The following is a 15,855-nucleotide window of genomic DNA, read 5'->3' as shown; positions in this document are numbered from 1 at the left end:
TCCCCACCTTCACTTTGCGACCCCGCCGCGCCGCCCGTTCCCCCGCAGGAGGGCACCCGGCTAAGGGGACCCCGCGGGCGCCGGCGGCAGGGCTGGGGCTGGGCGGCCGCCGTTCCCCGTGGAGGGGCGGGCGGGCGGACGGCCGGGGCCCGTCGGTGCCCGCCGGTGCCCGCCTCCCGCTGGCCGGCCGCCGGCGGCGGGGCCGGAGCCCGGCTGACATCACGGGGCCGGGGCGGGGAGAGGGGCCGGGAGCGGAAAGGGGGGGGAGGCGGTGGGGGTGTGGGGGGGTGTTTTCCAGCTTTAAAAAGGCGGTGTCGGGCGCGCAGCCCTGCGTCAGAGCGAGACTTCCCCGCTCCGCAAACTCACTGCCCCCGTCCCCCGCCTGCGGCTCCCGGCGGGCGGCAGCGTCCGCCGCCCCGTCCCGCCGCCGCAGCGCGGGCAGTGCCTCCGAAGTCCCAACGCACACCCGCCCTCCTCTCCATGCCCCGGCCCCGAGGGGGCGGCGGCGGCGAGCTCCTGTGCCTCCGCGGGCGCGGCTACCACTCCGGGGGTGGCGCGGCCCCGGTCACCGGGTCGTGAAGGCGGGCGGGGGGCGCGGGACAAGGCAGGACAGACGACGAGGGGCCGGCAGTGGCCCAGGGCACAGTGCCGGGCTCCGCCGCTCCGCCGGGTGGATGCCAAGCGCTGCCCCGCCGGCCGCAGCCGCGCCGCCGTCGCGGGACCCATCCAGGGGGAGAGAGAGGCCGGCGGCGGCCCCGCAGGACGGCGCCTGCCCGCTCGGCAGCACCATGAAGGCGGCGGAGGAAGGTAACAGGCTGCGCTGCGGGGCGCGGAGGGCGGCGGAGGAAGGTAACAGGCTGCGCTGCGGGGGGCGGGGGGCGGAGGGTGGCGGGCGGCGGTGTCCCCCGGTGTTTCCCTGCGGCGGCCCGGAGGTTCGGCGGAGGACGCTTGCCAATAGGTGTCTCCTTCGCCTCTCGCACGGCGCCGCCGCGGCCGCGCCGCTGCTCTCGCCGGCCCTGGGCCCGGGCCCGCTCCCGCTTATGGCCCGGCGGGGCCGCGAGACGCCTGGGATTCCGGTCAGCGGGATACGCTTCGAGGCGGCTCGAGGATTTCCTCCCCAGCCCCGACTTTGATTTTGGGGGAGGTCATTGCAGCCATTCCACGCTCCCGGGAAAACGAAGTAGTATCCTGAAACAGCGAGTCCCGCGGGCAGTGCCAGGCGCCGTAACAGCGCTCCCGCACACCGAGACAGGCGATCGCACCGTGTCCGGCTGCGGGGCTCCGCTGCCTCTCATAATCCGCGCCCTCGGCATAGCTCTGGGAGAGCGCTTGCCCCTCTATCCCTGCTCTCTATCGCGTCTTCTTTCAGTGCCCCTGCAAAGAAAAGTGCCCTGAAAACGCAGCGGCAAAGTTTCTAGAGGAAAAAATGGTGGGCGCGGGGCTCGGGAAGTGCGCTGCAACTTGGGGCTGAAGTTGGCCCTGACAGGGGCAGAGTCCGGCTAGAGCTGGGACCGGCTTCAGCCTCCCCTCTGCGAATCGGGACATTGTTCTACTCGCGGAGCATCGTTACCCAGCACCGCTCTGCCTACCGGCTAAACTTTCGCACCTCACAGTTCCCTACGGCGCCTTTCGCCTCCCTCGGCAGCGGGACACCTCAGGCATCCCCGCCGGGCATCTCCTCCGCGCCGCGGCAGGTGCGGGGCAGTTCGCGGCTCCCCGCTGCGGGCTGAGTGGCTGCCTTCAGCCGTGTTCCCCTCTTTCCCCCTCTCCCGCCTGCTCCCCGGCTCCTAAGTTTCCTCCCTATTCAGTGGTGCCGCCGCTTCTGCTGCTGGTGCAGCGAGTCCGCGCCTCCCGGGAAAAGAAAGTTGTGAAGATGCGGAGCGAAAGCCGTCCATGTCCGCCGTGTTTATTCTGCAACCTCGGACAACGTGACTCCATTCCCCGGGGACTTGTCTCCGGGAAGATGGAAGGGCGCTCGGGATTATTAATTAATTAATTGTTAATTAATTGCACAGCTGTTCATTTCTACTTGGCAACACTCTGCCAGTGCGAAAGCTACAAGCGCGGCTGTAACTGTAGCTTCGCTTGTGGAGTATGGAGTGCTTTTTGGGATGGAAGTTAATTACGGTGGATTTAGTAGCAGTGCCTGGCGTGCCTGTCCCACGCACGGACATCCGCGGGCTGCACACACGGCGTTTCCAGTTCTCTGGGCTCCAAGGGCACTGAATATACCTACTTGTAAAAATTACACCCAGAGGCAGCGGACACAAAAAGTGTTCTGCGACCTCTCATAAAGGAAAAAAAATCCCCCCTCTTCATAACTGTGGCATTTCTGATGCCTGTGGTGAAATGTGCCAACCCTCATCGATAGTTCTCTTCCCCGTTGATGTATTTTGTAAGGAACTAAGAAAATGAGTCCAGACAGAAAGCGTGACCCAGTGCAGGAAGCACGTAGGGGAGCCCTGCCCGTCAGGATCGCTGCCTGCAAATTAAGGTGCCACTTGATTGCCAAACTATGACAATCAAAGAAAGTGCTTTATTTCTTGCTAAGTCTGGGAAGAAACTCGCAAACAGCCCTAGTGGGAGGACCTCGGGTTTTTTTGTTTGAGTGGTAGCGAGGTGTAGAGTCCTTTACCTCTAAGAATGACAGTGGTTATACCAGGTTTAACGGCCGTGGGGACAAGTTAAATTCTCCTTCAAGCTGGGGGGCTGCATCTGGAGCAGCCCGTCTGCTGTGTCCCTCGTCGAACTTGCATTGTGGAGTTGGAACAATTCCTCTTAAGTCCATGGAGACGTTGAGTGGGCAGCTGCTGAGCTACAGGTTCGGTCCATGCGTCGTGCAAGGGCGCCTTTTGGCACGGGAATGGCCTCGCTGGGGCGCATCGCCCTCGTGCCCCCTGCTTATTTCTCTCTCCCCAGTTTAATGGCACTGGTTTAAACCATTATGAACTGGAGCACCACTGTTATTCCGTCCCCACATGTGGCATCACTTCGGTTCTTAACCTTTCTGTAGCACGTCTTTCCTGTTTCACCAAGGAAGGGTGCCAATCGAAGTATTTCTTTGACAGCACTGATATTTATGGCACCAACAAATCAAGGTGTCCATAAATAGTATGGGACAACTCACCCATCTTGCAGGTACTACATGTGGGAGAGGCAAAGGATCGAGAACAGCTTGGGAGCTTCTTTCTCCTCGCCTTCCTACTGGGGCGCCCCAGGAGATGGACATCCGGCGTGTAGCGGCGGCAGGGGATGACATGGGTGAAATCGGGAGCCTGGGGCCCGGGGTGAGGCGGCTGTCCCGCCTGTAGGCCCTGGGCAGGGGATGAGAGGCGCGGCCATCCCCCATGTCGGGGCGAAGGCTTGCAGGACGTGCGCGGGTGAAATGGGACGCTCGTCCCTGCGGTGTGGCTCTGCTTCCCGGCTAGGGCGGGCCGCCCCCGGCCTGCTCCGCATCCTGGGGCCAGCACGGTCCCGCCAAGCTGGCAGACGCAAGCGGAGGGGTTCCGCTGCCGCGTAGGCTTTTAGAATACTCGTGTGACTCCGCCCCGGCACTTACGGGGCTGCGAGCAACGAGGGTAGCCCCACGGAGGCTGCCTCACTGCCGCCCCTGAGCAGACCCTTCCCCCTGCGGGGCAAAGCCCAGCTGGGCTCCTGCGAGAGCCCAGCCAGCAGCGCGGCTAGTCCCGGCGAGGAGGGGAAAAAGCATAATGTACTCAGATGGAAAAAAATTATTTTCCTGGCGCTTTGAAACGGAGATTTCAGTTGTAAGCCTGGAAAATGCTATTCTCTGAGTTCAAAAGGGAATACCATTTTCATAACTGCTTTAAAAAACTGTTCCTTTTAAAACCCGGCCTGAAGCTCCGGGAACTGAGGAGCGCAGCTGAGCTGACCTTCTCGAGCGGGCGCACCTATGCCTAGCGTGGACCTTCGGACGGGCCGGTGTAATCTGACCGAAGTGCACTTCCAAACAGAAAATATGTCTTAATTTACTTTTTCGCTGGTTAATTTTTGTCCCTTACGAGCGGGAAGGGCGGCAGGCCCCGCCGCCTCGCACCGTCACCGGAGCCCTTTGCAGGCATTCACTCCCTCGGTGTGCGGCGGCTGCCCGGGGACCTTTCCCTCCCTCCCTGGCGCAACAGAGGCGACCGGCAGCGTTCAGAGTCCCGCTTTGCTGCTCTTTTTATAGCAGCTGGCACTAGTGGGTGCTGCGACTAAATGAAATAAATAATAAATAAATGAAAGCGGAGCCTCCTGGCTCGCAGACGCGGCGTAGTGGGAACCCAGGGAAGAAAATTTGGCAGCCTTCAGTGAAAAGGGGACACGTCGGTGTTCCCGTGAGTGGGCTGAGCAGCCGTCCCCCGCCCCCACCCCATTGCCCCCTTGCCGAGCGTGGAAGGACCCGCTCCTGTCCCGCCCTGTTACTGCCGATCGGGAGCAGGTGAAGTCCCGCTGCTCGCCTGTCCCCGGGCTCCCCAGCCCGCCCTCGGGGGCTCAGCGAGCCCTCGGTGGTCTCGAGGTCCCCCGGGCGGGGCGGGGGCTGCCCGCGGTGCACGGACTGTGCTGCTGGGGCAGAGATCCCGCGGGGGGGCCGGGCACCGCGGTTGTTTCCATCGACCCGGAAACATCAACAGCGGGCGAGAGGGCGGATCCGAGGCGGCGGCAGCGACACAGGCCGCCCGTCGGGGCCGGGCTCACGTTACGGAGTTCAGCAGCGGCGCCCGTCCCACGCCGTGTCGGGGCTCCGCACAGCCCGGCCCGCCGGCAGCAGGTGTCGGGCGCGACGGGGCGAGCACGACGGGGCGGGCCGGCGTTGCGCCATCGCCTCTGCCTGGGTGCCGGAGCGTGGCGGGGGTCGCGGCGGGAGCCATGACGGGCGTGGAGACCGAGCAGGAGTTTGACTTCGATTTCCTCTTCGAGTTCAAGCACAGCGATGAGGGCGGAGGTGGGTTGCGGCGGGGCGGCCGGGGTACCTCCGGGGGTGCTGGCGGCGGGATGCTGCGGGAAGCCATCCCTGCGCTGCCCACTTCGGGAGGGGAAAGGGTAGCCCTTCCCGCGGGGAGCCGGCAGTCCCACCCGGACAGGTCGGCCCGGCCCCGGGCGGCGCTTGTTGCCTCCGCCGCGCCGGGAAGCAGCGATCGGGGCCGCGGCCGCCGGGAGCGGGTGCTGCCCAGGAGGTCGGCGCTCCCCTCGCGAGGTCCTTGCTGCAGCCGGACGAACCTGCAGGAGGAGACGACCTGGAGAGTCGAGTTTTAAGATCTTTGATGGTGTTTGAGCGCTTCACACCCCCGCGTTGGCCACTTGGACGGCTGTCCCCGCCTGCCCGCAGCGCGGGACCGGCCAGGCTGAGGACGTGGGGTTCTGGGGTCTTGAGCAGAGATGGGCCGGTTCAAAACGCTTCAGCCCCCTTCCTCATCCCCCCATGAGCCAGAGTTGGGCTCAGGGTTTAGCTTGAAGGTCATCTGCAAATAAAAATAACGGGCGTGAATGTGTCACGGGTCTCAACTGTTCCCAACTGTGGTGCCTCTGTCTGGCTGCCGGTTTTTATGACTTTCAACAATACTTGACGTAGAAATGAGGTGAACAAGCCTGGGATTGGCAGAGAGAGGAAGTTGCCTCTTCTTAGTACATGGTTGACTTGCAGTGTCCGCGGTGGTAGCAAGTAACTGTAAAAAGCTCTCTCAGTAGATGACTTACTGCTGCCTCACAGTAGGGCTGCGTCTTGGCTATAAATTGAAGCGGGTTGCCTGCCTATCGCAGCCTGGCAGGATGCAGGTGAACACGTTTGCACGTTCCCAGTGCTCCCCAAATGCCCAACACGTTATCAGTGTCCAAATAGTTGTTATGAGTGTCTAGTTTTTAGAAAATGGCAGTTTTTAGGAGTTTCACACAAAGTTTATCAGAGGAGTGTCCTAGTAATTAGACATCTAAGTGTCTGACGTGGAGGGGCCTAAGCAAATTATGTGTCAAAGTCCTGGTGAGAAAAGTACCTAAATCCATTAGGCAATTTTAAAAGCATGAATTTAAACAAAGACCTAGATGGAGTTTAATCTTTAGAAGTGTAAAACAATCCTCATCTTCTCTGAAGCCTCTTTGAGCTGCAGGTGTTCAGCATCCCTATTTAAGCAATGAAAATAAAAACCGGTGGTGTCCAGTGCCTTGCAGGATCAGCCCATAAATGACAGAAAGGAATAGAACCTTTGTGCTGTGAAATTAACTAGAGAAAAAAAAAGATTTTTTTATACTGCTACCAAGTGCAATGTAATATGTGGAGGCGTGCTCACAAATTAAGACGTCTAATTTCTTGTCCTAGTTAGACATAAGTGTGGATTTGTTGGAACAGAACTGTTGCAAATCTCCACTGGTCTATTGGATAATGGGATATTAAAATACACTATCCAAAGTGTCCTGGTAGTCAGTGCACTGGTCCTGGGGGCCTCTATCAGTCGTAGTTGTGGCAGTGACACCATGTTAAAGCATTACCTACATTTTGTGCACATCAGGACTGTCAAACTGTTCTCCACAGCTACATTATGTGATGCAGCATTTTATTTCTGAGTAATTCACCCTGGTGAGGAAAACCTCAGTGTGTTATAAATGCGGAATATAGATGTGCATTTAATGAATTTTGAAAATATGGAAGTTTTGTAGAAGAATGGACTTTTTCAGAAGTTGTAGCTGGCGGTTTTTAGCTCACAAACCAAGGACTTGGTCCTGTTCTGGCTTTTGGGCGTTTTTATTTGGTGGACATACTTTTTACATGCTGCTGGTAATTTTAAGATACCTAAATATGTTTGGAGAGCTTTGGGTCATGCATCTTTCGGTTTTGAGTATTATTGTGTGAGTTGTATGGCATGTTATTTTTCTTGGCTCTTTAAAAGTTGACTTGAAAAAAAAGTTTTAAAAGTGGCTATTCTTTGCCGTGTGAATTAGGGAACTTGTTGTTTGTCCATTTGAGCCTGTCTTTTAATTAATTCTTTTTGAACTGGATTCCAAAGGTTCAGTTGAGCTTATATATTGCTGTTCTGCAGTGTTTGAAGTTCACCATAGTCATGCATTAGATTTTAAGTAAACTGCTTGGGTTCCACAATAATTATCCCTGTTATTTTATTTGTTTATCTATGTATTTTAAATACAAAATCTAAAGGCACTGGTTTTGTAATCCACAGAGGCGAAGCCAGCCGAGTTTGTACAGCCTGCTGAGCCCTTGGTCTTTGCCTAGGCTGTCTGTCTGTGTGGTGGGGACCAGCTGGAAGAGGTTCCGAGCTATACCATGTCACCAGTGCCATCCACCTAGATGCCAGAGCAGAAGGTTGTGGCAGGGTATATGGAAGAAGAGCCTAGCCAGTGTCCCAGCAGCAGTGTGGTGCCATAGATGTTAACTTCCTCTGGAGGTAGAGGAAACAGTGAAGGGGTTGAAGCTGCCTTGAAGGTACTGCTCTGAGCAGACTCTTTCTCTGAGCTAATTTCTAAAACAGGATTGGTCTTACCACTGTTGTACCACTTCAGGTTTTTTTTTTCCCCATAAAAAGTGAAAGAGAAGTGATAGTGTTTGTTGTAACACTGAGCAGTGCAGCGGTGCAGCAGTGCAGCAACAAAAGGGGACTGATTTTGGAAGGAGAGGATTCTGATCTCCCAGATAGATCTATACCTTGCTATTACCACTGCAGTTGGATTGTCTTGCTGAGTGTTGCTTCTTTCTCTGTATTTCCTACCTGCCTGGTTGTTTGAATAGAGCATGAAGCTGCAGCATGTTTTGAATAATCCAGTTTTATTTGTGGCACAGTGTGGCGTAATTTAATGACCCTTCCTCAGCAAATGGTTGGTCTCTGAAGGTGGACTAGAGAGTGAGTTCAAAAGGTGGTGTTGCTCATTGTTCCTGACTGTTACCTGCCATGACATAGATCAGCTGGAACGTGACAGAGTTCCTGTGAAGTTGCCACAGCACATTAATTTTTCCTAAGTACCATTTGCCTTGGAGTTGTTGCCAGCAAGAAAGGTGAGCACAGGATCGCAGGAGGATGACACCAGAGAGGGATGACTTGATATACAAGAGAAAAAGAATAGCTGGCTGAACTGGTTACCAGCTTGGAGGCTCATTTGCATTTATTTGCAGCACTTCCAGGAGTGGGTTGCCTTGGGAGTAGCAGCTGCAGTAATCAACACAGCTTTTCCATATCTCCCTAGGGAAGGGGGCAAGGGTGACTCCCAAGGAAACGCCTCCTGGAAGGGAAAGGGACAGGTTTCCTATGTGTACTGGCTGCGGCCACCTGGGGATGTAGAGTTTCCCCTTGTCCTGTAGGAGAGTGGTGCTGCTGCCATAGTAAACCTCAGGGAAGACTGATGCAGTGCAAGCATAGCTTGAAGCTGGAGCTGTTTGCATTTCCAGACTGCTCAGATGAGCCTGTGCAACAACATTAGCCAGACTCAAAGTTCAGCAGCCACTGTCACTGATAGAAAGGCTTTGCTGGCTTTTCCCAGTAAAGTAAGAGGTACTGGCATTAGGGCACCTGGATCACATGTGCTGATGACACAGAGTCTCTGTGTATCAGAAAGAACAGGGAGATTGATTCCTCATCCCACCACTGCTCAGAGCACCAAGAATATGTTATCAGTGGTTGAGGGCTGCCCATCTCCCCATTTGTGGCCCACCAATATCTCTAGGTGACGGAAAGAGTCACGTATGCATCCGTGGGATGGGGGAAGCAGAACTGAAGGAATCACTACAGCAGGAGGACAGTGAGGCGAGGCAGGGATGATCTCTTGTAGACCAGCTTTGAGAGTGTGATCCCTGTAGTGCAGCAGGGGCAGAGGCATGCAAAGGGCAGGTTGTTCTGCTGTGTTGGATCAGGGAGGCCATCGGCAGAAGACCATGATGTGGCTGTGCAACTCTGCTCTTGTTTTTATACACCCGGAGCTGTTAAATGGTTAGAGTGCTGGCCCAGAGCACACTGCTGGCAGCATGTGCGGTGTGTGCAATAACCAGCAATTTCAGTGGAATTTCAGCTGTCGTTGAGTAGTGAGACATCCATGTTTATCCTTCACCTGGCCTCTGCCAGTTGGGCTGGAGGATAAGTGGTCCCAGAAACCAGAGCAGGTCAATCCATCTTGTTCCAGAATCCTAGTTAACTGAAAGCAGTTGGAAACTTGCTGTAATGGAAATTTTGGTTGTGTATTATTTTTTTAACTGAATGCAGTTCATCATGTTCTTTGCTTTAGTCTGCCTCCACTTTTGTTTTTTTCTCTTGTGTTTCTTGTATATTCCAACTTTTCAGGGAGGGAGTTAGGCTCATTTACGTAAAAACACATCTCTTGAGCAGTGCTGCACTCTCTGAATGCTGAAGCAATGTTACTTGAAGACTTGATTTTTTGTTCTGAAGGTTCATGTAAGAAGCATATCCTCAAGACAAACTCTGTACATCCTCCTCCCAAAATACCTTGTCTTGTGCTGTTCAGTTTGTGGCATTTTCATTGATGCTAGTCTGCAGCCTCTCCCCCAGCATGGCTTGCTTGGGGGCTAGGTTGTTAAGGAGAGTTGTGCTTTTGTGTATTGTGTCATGTCCCTCCATTTCAGCTGGGTATGTTGCTATGTGAGTGTATTTGTGCAGCACCTCATGTCATTCTTTGTTGTTTGTTTGTTTTTTTTCCAGAACACTATAATTATACATCTTCAAATGTAAACGCTGGCTTGCCTCTAAATGTGGCACATTCCTCATTGTCAGCTCCATGTCATGGCCTGCAGACATCAAATCCTGTCATTTCAGTTGTCCCATCGACAAACCATCCTTCTGCATATGGAGGACACATTGACAGCGGGGCCTCTGAATACTACCTGCCGCCAAATATGAGACCTAATGGAGCTCCAGCACTGGAGAGCCCTAGAATTGAGATCACCTCTTACATGGGACTGCATCATAACAACAACCAGTTTTTCCATGATGAAGTTGAGGAGGCCATCCCAAATGCCAAGCGGTCACCTTCCACTGCCACCTTGAACTTACCAAACATCGAGGCATACAGAGACCCGTCATGCCTGAGTCCAGCAAGTAGCTTGTCTTCCAGAAGCTGCAACTCTGAAGCATCTTCCTATGAGTCCAACTACTCATATCCATACACTTCACCTCAGACCTCTCCGTGGCAGTCTCCATGCGTCTCTCCAAAGACCACCGACACAGAGGAGGGCTACCAGCGCAGCATGGTGGCCTGTACTTTGCTCAGTTCCCCAAGGCACTCTCCATCAACGTCTCCCAGAACGAGCATCACAGAGGAGAACTGGCTGGGGGCTCACAACTCCAGGCCTTCGTCTCCCTGCAACAAGAGGAAGTACAGTGTCAATGGCCGGCAGACCTCCTACTCCCCGCACCACTCCCCCACGCCTTCTCCACAAAACTCACCCCGGGTTAGTGTCACAGATGAGACGTGGCTGGGGAACACCAACCAGTACACCAGCTCTGCCATTGTTGCTGCCATTAATGCCCTCACCACTGACAGCACCATAGATATGAATGATGGGATTCCCATCAAGTCGAGGAAGACCGCCATTGATCACACCCCATCCATGACTCTCAAAACTGAACCGACTGGCGAGGATCATGGGACTATATCACCAACTGCCGATTTGTCACCGGAAGATTTCTCCAGCTTTCAGCACATCAGGAAAGGAAACTTCTGCGAGCAGTACCTGTCTGTGCCACAGCATCCCTACCAGTGGGCCAAACCTAAGTCTCTGTCTCCAACACCCTACATGAGGTAAGGAACCCTGACTTAGAGGACAATCCCAATAATATCTTTATTGCATGTTTTTTTTTCCTCCTTCCCCTTCCTGTCTCTGCTTCCTGCCAAATTTGCCCATCCACTCACTCCACTTAACCGTATCTTGTGACACTGCCTCTGTTGTTGGTGTGGTGTGACCATGAGTAAAGCCCTGAAGGGTAAAAGATGGCCATGCATAGGTTGTAACTGGTTGTCAACAAAGGATGTGCCCAGGTTGGGCAGTCTGGAAATGGGCTATTCAGAAGTTTGTCAGGCGGCAGCACACAGTGCTGTCAAACCTGTGGCTTTACTTATATAAAGTGTATTATGTCTCAGTATGTTTATATTGCAGGGCCGCCGATGGTTTCATTATTGTGGCTGCTGTAGGGCCTTTTAGATTTAAGCTTTATACATAGTGAGTACAAATAGAATAAGAATATGATTCTTTTGTGAATTATTTCAGTTCATCTGAAATTATTTAGTTCATCTGAAGGCTCTCTATCAATCTTCCTGTCTGTATTGGACAGTGATTCTCTTTTTTTCCCTTCTTCACCACTATTTTTATGTTTAAAGAAGAAAACCTAATTTATCAGCTTGTAGTAGCCAATACACTGGTTCCACTTATTTATCACAAGGGTACTCTGGGTAGGAAGCAGCACAGAATAGCCAGATTTTGAGTTACATCCCTTGATTCTCTTTCTGTCTCAGTTAATGGGCTTTATTTTGGAGTCCTCTGAAGGCTGTATAGGCATAAGCATGTGGTGCAGGAAAGTAGTTTGACCTTCCAAAGGTTTGCAGGCTGTCCCCAATTCTTGGTTGTGATGGTCACCCCTTTCCTCTTCCTCCCCAGGCACACCTGGCTTCTTGCTTTTGAGAGCAGAGCTTCCTTTCTCAAAATGAAAGCAGTGAGCATGTAGCCGAAATGTTTTAATGAGCAACGCATTCCCTGGCTCTCAACCTTGTCAGTATCACAAGCCAGGATCTCTCTGCCACATGCCATTTCCCAAAACTGAGGTGCAACAGTCAGTGGCCCTTTTACAGTGCACTCTCCTTTCTCATTGTTCTCCTTCTTCTCCTCTCTGCATTCCCCAAGATCCCTGCAAGACTCTGTCTCAATTCAGTGCTGGGAAAGGCGGTACCCCCTTTGAGTTTGGCCGAGTCACCCAGAACTAGGCACTCACTGCATTTCAGAGCTGAGATGGAGACTTTTAACATTAGGCAAATCCTTCAGAGTCTTCCCACCTACTTAATAAAAACCATTTATTTTTTCCCATTGCTGTGCCAAGTAGCCCACGTTCATCAGAGAGGCTGGCCGTTGGCTGCTCTGTCGGGGACAGCTTTTTGCCAATGACTTCAAGGGCAGGAATAGGACAGTTTGACCAAACAGGCTTTTATCTTTCCGTTGCAGTGAGTGGTTGTAGGTGCTTTGCCACGGTCTGTCAGGAGGCACCCGGTGTGTCTGTGTGCTAACACAAACAAGAAAGGTGAAGTGTACAAAATGAAGCTCCACTATGTTTTGTATTTAACATTTTTTCCACTGTTTTGGTCATGTATAAAATATGTTTCCTGGTTCACAATATGTTTCCATGTGATCTCATTAACTCGTGCTCTAGGGCAGTTGGAAGTTAGTGTTGAAATGTGATTTTAAGTTATTTTACCAATCAGATACACTGACTGTTCTTCCTTCCACCAAAAATACCTCTTGTTTTATGTATATGAAAGTGCTGGGCAACTGAGCACAGACGTCAACAGGATTACAGCCTACGCAACAGAAACTGTTATTTTAAATCTTTCCAAAAAAATTGGTTAAAAATTTGTCACAACGGAGCTGGATTTTTTCCTGTTATGTTACACATCTGTTCTATTTCAAACGCGAGGACTGGAGGGGTGGATTCCAACAAACAGCTTGGGCTCCAAAATCTACCCGGTCATAATGATTTTGAGATAACCACATTTGATTACCTCCTCTGTCTCTTCCTGAAAATGCAGTAGAGTTTTCATCAAAAGCCAGTGTGCCTTGGAAAATCACTGACACCTTTTCCTCCCTCCCTTTCATTCCCATCTCTTTGGGGGCAGACAATCAGCCATGTACTGTCTCCTTCCCTGGGGTTCTATGGTGGGCACCAGTCTAAAAGGGAAACTTCGTTTGGTATTGTTTCTAAAATTGATGATGGTTTTAATTTTTCATGGTTAAAGCTCAATCTGCTTTAGGCTTTTCAAGTCCTGGAGCCGAGCAATAATAAGAGTATATAATGAGAGTATAATAATGCCTGCCTTACCACAAATAGAGTCTTTATGTGTTTTGTGCTTTCTTCGGTTGCTTATGAGGACTGTGAGCTCGGGTGCTCAGCCTAGGCTCCAGCCTGTGGACGCTTTGGTGCCTGTCTGGGCTCACATATTCCCCTCAAAGACTGTAAACATGCCTACATGGGACTTGGCACACTGGTGCATAGGAGCACAAGATGGTGGCGGGATAGAGCCCGACCTTGCAGCTGAGGCAAGACCTGCACAGGTTAACTCAGGGCTGCTGAGGATTTGCCCATGGTCCTTTGGTTGTAGCCAAGGGCCTAACACCAGACTCTTGGATGTAGAAAATACTTAAGAGGCCGAGCAGAGATTTCAGAGTAAGCTTTGCAACCAACCCTGAGGTAGTGATGGGAATCATATGTTTTCTACACCAAAATGAGTTACCTAAATATACCAATCTGCCTCAAAAAATCCTGGAGGTAAATCATGATGCAGAGAGTCAAGAGATGGTCCTTGTGCAATTCTGTTTTAGCTTGTATCTCCAAGGTTTTTCTTTATTTTCATATTTATGCAAGAAGTTTCTGTCTGTAGTCTCCCTCTTAGAGTTAACATAGCAAATAGTTTTAAAAGAAGCACTCTATTGGGCAGTTACTGTATGAGTATTGTATGCTCTGTGTTTCTTCTGCCCTTGCTGTCTCTGTGGTGTTATTTCTGCACCATTTCTCCATTGCTCCTCTGTGCTGTGTAATGCAGAATCTCTCATGGGCAAAAATGTCAAAGCCAAAATGGAATTACAGGACTGGACTTCTGCCTCTGGCTGTGGGAGCACTGTTAGTGACTATTTCCAAACTAAAATTATTTTTCTTTAATCTTTACCCACTTATTAGCAGGTCCTAAGTGACCCTATATCACAACAGAAAGTATAGGCACTCACCAAAGTTCCCTTATGCATTTTATATGACCTCCTCATCACCCGCTGTATTTGACTTAACACAGCCTGAAATTTTCTGGAGGCAGTTTCTTACTCCTTGAAAAGCAATTGTAGTTATTTCAAGTGTCATCAGTTTAATCTAAGAAGTGTGTTGGTCTTTAACACCTGAGTTTGCACTACGTGTGGTGTTTTTCAGGGGCAAGGAGAAGAGAAATGGTTTGGTTTGTTAGTTGAGCATATGGTGTATATGAGGTCTGTCACACAAAAAGGAACTTCCAGGAATAGACAGGTGGCTTATAAAAGCTCTCTACTGTATTTTCTTGCACGTTTTGTTTTGGTTTTTTTAACCATTGAAAGCCACGTTTTCTTTAGCTTCTTTAGTCTTCTATTCAATCTCAGAAATACATATGTATGTTCTTGTCCTCACAGACTTGTGGTCATGTAATTTTATGCAAGGAGACCAAAGTTTGCACCTAGGAAATGTGTGGTTGGATGCCTGTCTGGAAGTTGCAAAAGCGCATTTGACTTTATCCACATCAATGAGCTTGTTTATTTTTTTCTGGATTTTTTGCATTCCATTTTTGGGACTGTGACAGTATTAAACTCAAACATACAGACATTGAGGCCCCAAACCATACGATTTCCTTAAAACCCATGATTTTAAAATGTTGCAGACTTTTTTCTTGTTTCTTTTGACTTGTCAACCTTTCAGATGCTTTTGATTTTGACTTTTTTTTTTTTTAACAGATTTTTTGTTCCAGATTATGAGATAGAGGACAGTCTTACTTGGGAGAAGTTGAATTTCTCAATACATTGGGGGTTTCTGAAATGGGGAAAATGGCACCAGCAATCTTAAGATGCGATAGTCACTCATAGATTTGCTGATCTGTGTGTTTATCACGAACTTGCATGTTTATGGCAAGCGAGAGGAAGTTCCTCAGACAAAGCAAAGGCAGGGCTGTCTGGGCAAGACTCAGTGAAGTGGGAACTTGTGGTTGTGTGGCAGTGACCATCTCTTGGGACTCATTAGTGTTAATTGAGGGGCTGGGGCTGGGAGTGGACAGGGAAGAGCCCAAAATGCCTCTAACCTTTTTCTCTTTTCTGCTATATTCTTTCTGGATGGGGATATTTGGATGCTTCAACAAATTTGGTTTGGCACCATGTAGCAGGGACTTGTGATTGCATTTCATTGCTGTACTATAAGGCTGAAGACTACTTGGCAGCCTGTCTCAGTAAACTGATATATTTTGTTTGTTTGTTTGATTTAATCCTCCCCACGCTCTCTCCTGACTGTTTTTTAGTTCATTCAAACAGCCCTGTGAGCATCTTATTAATGGCCTTCCTTCACCAGCTCATTTTAGCATCCTGTGATTCTAAATTCAGAATGAGCAGACATGCGATGCCAGCCACTTGTTATCTCCATTACCACAGCAATAGTTTCTTGTTCTTGCTCTAAGCCAACAAATACAAAACTTCCCCTGCAAGTCAATCTCTGAATTTGAATTTTTAGGACAGTAGTGTGAAGTATTATCTGGGAGTATGACAGTAACAACTCCTGTTTTCAGACTTCAGCATGAGGAATTCCAGTGTGCCACATGCACTTCACAGAGGAGCTACTCACTCCTCAAGCCAGGAAAATACAGCCAAGTTTGGGGTGGGACACAGCATCTATTTTAACAGCTCACAGACAGATTGCTCAATTGTCAGACTGGAAAGGCAAAAAAGTGAGAGTAAAATCTACCCATGTTAACTCATAGGTGAAATACAAGGCTGGTGTATCTTTCTGACCACAGTCAAATTGATGGAGGCATAACAATCATTGTTTTTTTCTCACTCTTTGAAAATCCCACCCAGGGATCTTTCACAGGCGACCACTTCAATGTGAGACCCAGGTAATGAATAATAAATCGTAACCATATTTGCAT

The 15,855-nt window shown here is 50.8% G+C and overlaps 1 protein-coding gene across 7 annotated transcripts in view; it reads left to right on the top strand.

Moving 5' to 3' along the window:
• Positions 1–348: 348 nt before the first annotated feature.
• NFATC1 (nuclear factor of activated T cells 1) overlaps positions 349–15,855 on the top strand; it is a 111,891-nt gene continuing 96,384 nt past the window's right edge. For 6 of the 7 annotated variants that reach the window (XM_071553488.1, XM_071553486.1, XM_071553484.1 and 3 more), the window contains exons 1-2: positions 349–807; positions 9,651–10,749. In XM_071553488.1, coding sequence (XP_071409589.1) covers positions 675–807; positions 9,651–10,749 — 1,232 coding nt within the window. In that variant the 5' untranslated portion in view covers positions 349–674. Of the gene's footprint in view, positions 808–4,670; positions 4,946–9,650; positions 10,750–15,855 lie in introns of those variants that run through there. The other variant, XM_071553483.1, reaches the window with a different exon arrangement.

Source organism: Pithys albifrons, chromosome 4 (genome assembly GCF_047495875.1).
Source record: "Pithys albifrons albifrons isolate INPA30051 chromosome 4, PitAlb_v1, whole genome shotgun sequence".
Classification (NCBI taxonomy): Eukaryota; Metazoa; Chordata; class Aves; order Passeriformes; family Thamnophilidae; genus Pithys; species Pithys albifrons.
Note: the sequence above shows the minus strand (reverse complement) of the source record. Positions and strands in the feature narration are given on the sequence as shown.